The sequence below is a fragment of the Diaphorina citri genome, unplaced genomic scaffold (genome assembly GCF_000475195.1).
Source record: "Diaphorina citri unplaced genomic scaffold, Diaci psyllid genome assembly version 1.1 scaffold974, whole genome shotgun sequence".
Classification (NCBI taxonomy): domain Eukaryota; kingdom Metazoa; phylum Arthropoda; class Insecta; order Hemiptera; family Psyllidae; genus Diaphorina; species Diaphorina citri.
Window position 1 is genome coordinate 9,835 of NW_007378405.1, and position 9,958 is coordinate 19,792.

General features: G+C 41.9%; 1 protein-coding gene across 1 annotated transcript; it reads right to left on the reverse strand.

Annotated features, from left to right (window-relative positions):
• Window positions 1-252: 252 nt before the first annotated feature.
• On the reverse strand, window positions 253-3,969 carry LOC103513466. Its single transcript, XM_008478299.1, has one exon. It carries the CDS (start codon window positions 3,967-3,969, stop codon window positions 253-255), a length of 3,717 nt encoding a protein of 1,238 aa, XP_008476521.1.
• Between the last annotated feature and the right edge of the window lie 5,989 nt (window positions 3,970-9,958).

Genomic DNA, 9,958 nt, shown 5'->3' on the forward strand with positions numbered 1-9,958 from the left:
CTTCCCTCCTTCTTTCTTTTCTTCTCCCTCCCCCTCTCTAACTTCTTTCCACCTCTCTCTCTTGCCCAACCCATTTCTCTCCTTAGGTAGGATTCAATTTGAAAGATTTTGTTTTATCTAGAATTTCCAGCCTTTTATCTCTATTCCTAAGTACCTAGGTACCTACTTAGGTAGTTAGGTACATCTAAAAGCAGATAGGTATAGGTAGGTAGTAGATAGGTATTATGTTTATGTCTTGAATAAGTCTGTACCTTAATAGAACGATGGATATGTCACGTCGTCCAAGATAGAGTCAATTGGCCTCTGGAAATACATAATCAGCTTTGAAGTTGACTGCTGAACTGCGTTATCAAGCTGCCCCGGTCGAAACATGACTGTTTGTTTTCCCTCCAGATGAACGGGGAGGCATTCCACTGTCGGTTCTGACTTGGACAGTCCAAAGTCCAGTAGTCGCCAGCAGGCATCGCTCGCACCAATCATTCTCTTCGTGACGTATTGCTGTACCTCGTCGTCCTGTTGTCCAAGGGGAGTGACGGTAACGTTCTGCAGGGACCCTCCTTTCATAAGGTACTTGAAGAGATACTTGATCACACGGCGGGTGGAAGCAAGCTCGAGGTTGATATGAGCTTCATATTTGAGAAGAAGTGCTGGATTATATGGCACAACCCACCCATCGTGCACCTCAATATTCCTGTTCCTGGCGCTTACAAGGCCCTTGTTATCGTAATCTCTTCGGTATTGGACGAATCCCCTCTCAACGTGAGTGGTAGGAGATGCTGGCTTGGGGAAGAACTTGGTGCAGTATCCTTTTTGTGAGTCCCAGCACAAGAAGTCCGTGCGGTAATCCGTGCCACAAGGACCGTGGATCATGTGCTGTAGCACTAATTTCCTGAGTCTGCCGTCAGCCAAGTCTGGAGAGGGAATGACTGCCCAGATGACCGAGTCGATCTCGGGCCCCTGAACAGGACCGTCCCCTTCGATCTTGAACACGATGTGAGCATGTGGCAGGCCTCGCATCTGCATCTCAATGACGTAGACAATGTAACTCTGACGACCAAACATAGCACCCGTACGTAGATCTCGGATCAGCTCTTGAAGCTTAATCTTGAAAATCCTGCAAGCTGACGCAGGGTCGACACGTCCACAGCCATCGGTGCAAGCCGCCTTGTGCTCCTCCCACTGAGCACTGTATGTGAATGTCAAGAAATAGGTGGGCGGACCTTTACGAGTTACCAGACCCATTGCATTCTCATAATGCACTTTCATATATCTGGGCCCACCGGTAAAAGAACTAGGGAGGTAGATCTTCCCAGGCTGCGCTCCACCCTCACCTTGGATGGTTTCGTCGTGAGCAATATCCCCTTGTACCTGTCTGCCTTGCCCTGGTTGTACCAGTTCGTCCAAAGGACCCATTCGCAGTCCACCAAGGCCACCTAATTGGACTCTCTTGATGAAGCGAAGCCGCTCTTCCTCAAACCTCGCAAACATCTCAACCTGCCAGGCTTGTGAAAGTCTACCAAGATGAGAGAAGCGAGGTTCCGACAACAGAAGACACCGGGCATAGTTAAACTGCGAAAGTTTTCGCCCATTGTTGTCCAACCGGTTAATGTACCAACCAGGGGTGCCTTCAGGGTACAGCAGGGGATATTGGAACGGCTCCATGAGAGGGCTGAAGAGATCGATAGTGGTCGGTTGCCCGGAGCCCACATTCCAAACGCTGAGCCGTCTGGGATCGCTCACCGTTTCCTCGGTACTTAGAACAGCATGGACTTCGACTCCCGTCTGTCTGTCACCAAGCACAGGACCGTGAGTGGCTCTGCTTGTCACTTCGAATTCAAGGTGAGCACTGACAGATGGCTCGCGACTCAGCATCCGGAATTCAGGCACGAAAGGATTCTTCTCGAGCAGGAAGTTTGAGATGGAATCTATCACTCTCGGATCAAGAGAACGACCAGCGGCCAAGTTACGCCGTTCCTCTCCGTCATCAATGTACAGGCGGCATCGATTTACAAACTGAGCAACTCCTCCTCTGGTGGTAAACCTCTGACCAGGAGCGTTCAGAGCGTGAACTTGATGGTACATCCTGCCCTCAATCTTGAAGAAAGCCAGACCACTGGGATGACGATATCCACCAGACACCTCAAGGGCGCAGAAGGAGAACATATCATTGTATGCTCGAGCTCGGTCGAGGAACTGTCGGTTATGATAGAAGGATGCTTCCAGAGGAGCTAGACGTTGAACATTGTAGGCTCCTTCCCCACAACACCACTTCTTCCTTTCCTTCTCTTCCTCGTAGAGTCGTGCTCCACAATGTACGCACCGATATATGTCAGCGGCCCCAAGACCAGGCTTCTGCAGCTTGTAAGGTGCAACGTTGGTAAGTAGGGATTCATCCCAGTATGCCATAGGACCATGTTCTACAATCAGACGGGCTGAAGCCTTGGGGAGGTGTCTCATTTGGACCAACGTCGGATTATTGACTCTAAACCGTTGGACTCTCTCTGCTCGTTCAGCAGGATGTTGGCGATCATAGCGACTGACGCTGGCCCTATGAACTTCAGGGTTCTCCTCAGTATACCGTCGGACGGATTCCCTATTCACGTCAGGGTTCTTCTGAGTATACCGTCGGACGGATTCCCTGTTCACGTCAGGGTTCTTCTGAGTATACCGTCGGACGGATTCCCTATTCACGTCAGGGTTCTCCTGAGTATACCGTCGGACGGATTCTCTATGAACATCAGGATTTTGCTGAGTATACCGTCGGACTGCGGCTCTATTAACGTCCGGGTGATTTTGCGTGTACTTTTTTTTGGCTGTTCTCACTTGTTCAGCCCGCGTGTTTTCTAGAGCCTTCGTCTCAGTATACCGTCGGACGGATTCCCTATTCACGTCAGGGTTCTCCTGAGTATACCGTCGGACGGATTCCCTATTCACGTCAGGGTTCTCCTGAGTATACCGTCGGACAGATTCCCTATTCACGTCAGGGTTCTCCTGAGTATACCGTCGGACGGATTCCCTATTCACGTCAGGGTTCTCCTGAGTGTACCGTCGGACGGATTCTCTATGAACATCAGGATTTCGCTGAGTATACCGTCGGACCGCGGCTCTATTAACGTCCGGGTGATTTTGCGTGTACTTTTTTTTGGCTGTTCTCACTTGTTCAGCCCGCGTGTTTTCTAGAGCGTTCGGACGACCGCGTTTGACCTTCTTTGGCCTTCCCCGTCTCCTCTTACTGTCAGTCTCGTCTTGGGAATCAACAGAGATGGAATCAACAACCTCAGATTCCACGACAACAGGTGCAAGCCGCGCAGTACTCGAGGTTGCGGGGCGGCCAAAGGCCAACTGGTGTATAGAATACTGCCTGACACGGCCATCCAGTGCGGCATTCAGAAGCAGGATCCGTGCGAGTATGAAGATGGAATCGCATTTAAACATGCGAGCTAAATTCCTCTCCTCACACTCGAAGTCATGCCGCCGTCTCTCATTGACTGCATGAGAGTCAAACACGTAAAACAATCCTCCCTCACGCCAAAAAGAGACGGTGACGCACTGTCCCGTGAAGAGGAACCCGATGTCCCTACGCTCTTCAGCCATGAGGGCTTCCAAAGTTTCACCCAACTCCTGGACGCTCCTTCCAACGTCAGCTGAAGTCCTCGGCCAAAGAGCATTATGGACATTCAATATGTCGAGGATCGTGACATCCTCCCCGAGAATATTAATATTCCGGGGGACTTCCTCGGGTTCCAAGTATATCAATATTCCCTCCTCACGGGCAGTCCTCACGGTCCGATACAAACTATCACCCGTGTAGAGTATCGCATCAATTGATGCGGTGCCGAACTCCCCTCCTACACTCCTCCAAGCTAGGGCAACCGAGGCATTAAGCACACATTGCTTATTGGAAGATTCTCCAAAAATGTTCGCGTTGCCCTGGTGAAAAGATCCGGCGGCTACACAGATGAAATCCATTGTCAATAATATTGAGATGTAAATGTCAAAAATAAAGTAACGACCGAAACAAGTCCGGATTTATTTCCCTAAGATCGGTACAAGTGCAAGACAGTAATATCTAGTTTGGTTGTCACCGTTAGGTATCCACTAGATATTAAGCAAAAGTTCTTTAATTAAATACTTGTCAAAGGGAGAGAAAAGAAAACCTAGCTACACTCCGAGATCGTTGGACTGTAAATCCAAGGACAAAACTCTGAGGTTGTTGTGGATATACAGCCAAGGCAATATCGAGAGTTACCTAACTAGGTCTAAACTTTCTAAGGGAGAAAAAAAACCCCTAGCTAAACTCTGAGGTCGTTGGACTGTAAATCCAAGGACAAAACTCTGAGGTTGTTGTGGATATACAGCCAAGGCAATACTCAAGAGTTACCTAACTAGGTCTAAACTTTCCAAGAAAAAACGAACAAGAACACCTAACTTGTAAGGTAAAGAACACCTAACCTGACTATAAGGTTAGGGGAGGTTGAAAAAAAAAAAAAGAAAGAAAAAAACAAACGACCCTTAACTTCTAGAGTAAAAAAATAACACCTATTTATAAGGTAAAAAAATAACACCTAACTTCTAAGGAAAAAAAAAAAACAACACCTAACTTCTAAGGTAAACAAATAACAAAAACAACACCTAACTTATAAGATTAACAAAAACAACACCTAACTTGTAAGGTAAACAAATAACAAAAACAACACCTGACTTATAAGGTAAAAACAGACAACACCTAACTTGTAAGGTAAAAAAACAAACAACACCTAACTTATAAATAACCACCCCTAACTTAACTTCGAGATTGTTGAGCTGAATATCCAAAGACAATACTCTTAGATCGTTGTGGATATACAGTCAATGCAATAATCGAAAGTTACCTAACTGTATAAATACCTATGTAAAAAAAACCCTAACTTAACTTCGAGATTGTTGAGCTGAATATCCAAAGACAATACTCTTAGATCGTTGTGGATATACAGTCAATGCAATAATCGAAAGTTACCTAACTGTATAAATACCTATGTAAAAAAAAACTTGAAGGGAGGAAAAAACCCTAACTTAACTTCAAGATTGTTGAGCTGTATATCCAAAGACAATACTCTTAGATTGTTGTGGATATACAGTCAATACAATAATCGAAAGCTACCTAACTATGTGTAAAAAAAAACAAAACAATTGAATAATACCACTCTATATTAGGTAAGTCGAAGTCAAGTCGAATCACTCTATTATAGGTAAATCGAAGCCGGTGAAGATAAAAAAAAAATGTATACCAATAGAATACTACCACTCTATTATAGGTAAGTACTCAATCCAGCTCAAAGCTGAAGCAGGTGAAGAAAAATTAAAGCTGCTAAATTTCAAAGCGCTTCCTTCTAATCGATGAATCACCTCTGAAGGTTGAACAGCTACTGAATCTATGGAAGTGAAATTTGTTGAAAACTATATTTTTTTCATTGTCAAGAGCTTACTGGCCAAAAAAAAGGAAATTATGATTTACTGAGTTCCAAGTTCACGCAGACCTGGCGAGATATGTAGGTATATGCTGTGGGGTAACGTCATGTCATCTTGTACTCATCCGCAACCCAGCAAACTTTTTTTTTTACTTTCTATTACTACAGTATAGCGAGCTATACCTACTAGTAATGAAAGTATTGCAATCGGTCCAAATTTTCAAAATCGGGAAATGGTTGGAAATATCGGTTTTGGGATCCCCTGATGTCAAAAAAGTGGTTTTTAGCCCATGGTCTGTACGTATGTGTGTATGTACGTACGCACATACGTACATACACATACGCACATACGTCTCATCCTCCATTGGGAGGCACCCTCACGGATTCTAATGCAGATCACTTGCTGGACTTCGCAGTCACCAGAGAAACGCCATCTGTAGAAGAGTATTGGAGGAGCAGGAATCGTCGGCCACGACGGATACCTAGATCATCATCATCATGTACGTACGCACGTATGTACTACAGGTTTAAATGGGAAAAGGTGGTATACAAAATATCTCAAGAACGGTTTGTCGTAGAGCAGGGGTTCCCGATCCCGACCGGGGGGCGTGGAGCCTTTCCAGGCGCGAGCATTATCTGATAAAAAAAAATCTAGTGTACCTACCTTAAATCATGTACCTATTTTTTGCAAGTATTTTTTCTCAGTTTGAAATTGTTTAAAGTTTAAATTAAAGGGTACCTAACAGAAATACCGTACAATGCACGGTACTAATTTCTTGATATTGGGTACAATAATTATTTTCTACAAGAGCACGTAGTTATTGTTGAAGGGGTTTTTCATACTTTATATGATTCCTTATTACACGGGGAGTATTTTAAGATAGGAAATTATCGACCAAAAATTCGGCCGCCGTAGGCGGCTCAGGCTTGGGACTTAGAATTTTTTTTTTACTTTCTATTACTACAGTATAGCGAGCTATACCAGTAATGATTTTTTTTAGGTTTGATTTAGAGGGAACTTTAAGTCTTGTCGTCCCGAAATCTAAGAGAAAAGAAGGGCATGATAGGAGAAAAATAGCCGTTCCAAGAACAAACTTTATTTGTGCAGGATAAATTTCACCCTTTGTGGGAATGAAACCCTCGACCTAGCGTTTACAAGGCCGGCGCGCTACCTTCTAACACTTCCCTTCTCTCTCCTCCCTATTTTCATCCGTTAACCTTTCTCTCTTCCTTTTCAGTTATTAAAAAGTGCTAGACCGCGGGTTCGATTCAAACCCGGGGCGGATTTTTATCCTGGACGGATAATGTTCGTTCTCGGAACGGCTGGCTTTCTCCTTCTCCTATCCTGTCTTCCTCTTCGAGATTTGGGATTTCATTAATTATTTATTGTTCGTTTCTCCTATAAACAGAGGGGGTTTTGCACAGGCACGCATACGGTACGTGGGGTTGCACATAATTTATAATGTGGTCAAGTTTCGTGGTCCCTTGGTTTCGCCCCTGACACCTTATATCGTTCCTGAATTTTGTTTCAAAGAAATGAAAGCTGATGAAAACTAAAATCGAAAGAAAACATTAAACGTAGGAAAAGTTTTGCTGGCCTCAAAGCGTGTTCCCCGTGTATTTCTTATGGGGGGACTAAAAAACGTCAATATCTCGGGAACGGTTTGGAATTTCGGGATTTTCCGATTTTTCCCAGTACCTACAAAAAATAAGGAATCCAATGGTGAAAACCGCATCGTCCTAGCTCATCTAGAAGTGGGTTAGAATTAGTATGAGTAAGTGAGTCAGTGAGTGAGTGAGTCAGTCAGTTACACAAGGGGCTGTATATATTTAAGATGCTCGGGAGGGGGGCTTCGCCCCCCTCCACCCCCCGGGGGCTTCGCGTGTTCGCTACGCGGACAAGGAAATGGGTATTTTATATTTTCGGATTGTAAAGTGCACATTGCATAACCACGTTAATAATAGGCGGTCATATAAATTGTATTCTGAAATTTTTACAGTTTTTATGCAACTCTCAGCACTCATAAATTACTTTTTGTGTGTGATGGTCTTTAATTCTGATTTTCACCTAAAAAAAAAAAAAAAAACCTAATAATAAAATCTTTAGGTACCCCAGTCAGGGATAAGACTACGATTGTTAATTATAAGATGGTCTTAAAGTCTTCTTCTACATACCTATATTTCCTTGAGAAAAATATTTATGGCACCAAAATAAATTTTTAAAGCTGCGGAAAATAAAAACAAATGGAAAACATGATCATAAATCTAGGAAAAAAGTACAATTTGAAAAAAAGAAAAGTTTTCTTGGGAGGTGTTTTAATTTTCACAACACTTGTATTTTGTTTATTTGCTGAGAGCTTTTTAATTAAAATCATGTAGGTGTGGTAGGTAATGTGGCCGTCGTTTCAGAAAGCACCAGAAGCTTTCAGTGTAGGTTTTATAATATTTACCTAAGGAGGAATAAAATCAAAAGAAAATAATTTGCTCCAAGAAAAGTGAGATATCGTTTAAACTTGTGTTTACCGACCGCCTTTTTTCTACCACCATGCTTATGGTAACTTCTTTCGTTCCCAAAGTTATGCAAGTTCTATTTGTGTGACGAAGTTTATGTAAAATATTCTCAAGTACCTATGTCGAAGTTGGTACATAGGTAGTAATTTACCACTTTACCTGAAACTGGAAGGTCAGAATATTAAGGTTTCCATAACGTAATGGTGTGTGTAGTTTGATTTTGATTTCTTTCATAAGATAATAGTCACGTGGAGATATTAGAGAGAAGATAATACCTGACCACGGTGGGGAAGGTAATAGAGATAAAACGAAGAACACGGAGAATGCGAAATGAAGGATTTCCTCCTATTGCAGGAGGTAGGTAATGAAGCGTTATATACCGGGGGTAGAGGGTTCGAATAATGTTCTCAAACACTGGCACTTTTTTTTAAAGGGGCAACCCTTGCAACTACTAAGGTTATTTAATTTGTCACCTTGTCTTTTTTTCTAGGATGTCATTTAGCTATAGAGACTTGAAATATCCTCACGAGTACACACCGGAACAGCTGGCAAGTCAGGATGTTCTCAACTTCCCGTTCAGCTACCAACTACGTAATGCCAGCGACCAATGCACAATCCTCCCTGTATAAAAAAAATTGTGCAATCTTCGAATAATGATGACGTACTCATTGCTGAAATATCCTAGATTTCCAGTCTGGTGGAAATTCTCTACATTTCCTGGTATGTATCTGGTGGACTGGTGGTTATCTATGACCTTTGAGCCGGTAGAAATTGAAAAATTTCATGGTAAGTATTACCTACTTTTAGCAATCTGTTCCCATTATTGTTTATTTCACTTGAAGAAAAATAATACATAGGTAATTACTAATTACCTAGGTATCATTTTTTATGAGTTCAGTTATTCAAACTTCAAAGGCATCAAAAGCGCATCCTCAATCCTCATTGAGCTTCCTCCTGTCTGAACGAAAAGTAAAATAAAGGTTCCATGTCCAGGAGAAATTGAAAATTTTCATGGTAAGTATTACCTACTTTTAGCAATCTGTTCCCATTATTGTTTATTTCACATGAAGAAAAATAATACATAATTACTAATTAGGCATCATTTTTTATGAGTTCGGTTATTCAAAGAAAGGGAACACTTTAAACTTCAACTTCAAAGGCATCAAAAGCGCATCCTCAATCCTCATTGAGCTTCCTCCTGTCTGAACGAAAAGTAAAATAAAGGTTCCATGTCCAGAATATGGAACAGGAATATGAAAATGTGTGTTAGATACCATTGTAATCTCATTTCAAAATATTTTCAACCGATGAAGAGGAAATCTTCAGGCTTTGTCCAGAATTCCAGATGATGCAATTATTTCGATATGCGATTTATAGGTTGTTCTTAGGTTTCATGTTTTTTTTTTTTTTTTTTTTTTTTTTCCTAACCTTTTTTTTTTTATTATTAAATACTTACCTTTTTTTTTTTTTTTTTTTTTTTTTTTTTTTTTAGTACCTAACCTATCTTTTTTTAGTAGTACATACTTACCTTAGTTGCTTTGTATCTCTACTTTATTATTATTACTATTTTTTAATCAAGTAAGAACCTCAGCTGAACTTGAGGAAAATGAGTATTATCCTGAAAACCTAATTCTTTGAATCTAGATCCTCTTCTTAACAATAAGAGGATCTACTCGTACATCCAACTCCGGAATGATAATCTTCTCTCTCTTGGGACGTGGAATTTTCTGGATGTGGCCTTTTAATTTAAACCCAAAATCTGAATGTCTTCCAGTGACTGAAATGTGTTTCTAAAAGAGAAAGGGTAAGGTAGAAGGGATAGGAGAAGAGGATGATGAGGATATATGTAGCTATTCTGTTTTGTAACGTAAGGACAGAAGTAAAAGAGAAAGGGTAAGGTAGAAGGGATAGGAGAAGAGGATGATGAGGATATATGTAGCTATTCTGTTTTGTAACGTAAGGACAGAATATAGAATTTGAGATGTTGCTCCACTGCATCA

What these genes read in the sequence shown, in the direction of transcription:
- LOC103513466 (XM_008478299.1), bottom strand. Translation starts at nt 3,969, where the DNA reads ATGGATTTCATCTGTGTAGCCGCCGGATCTTTTCACCAGGGCAACGCG.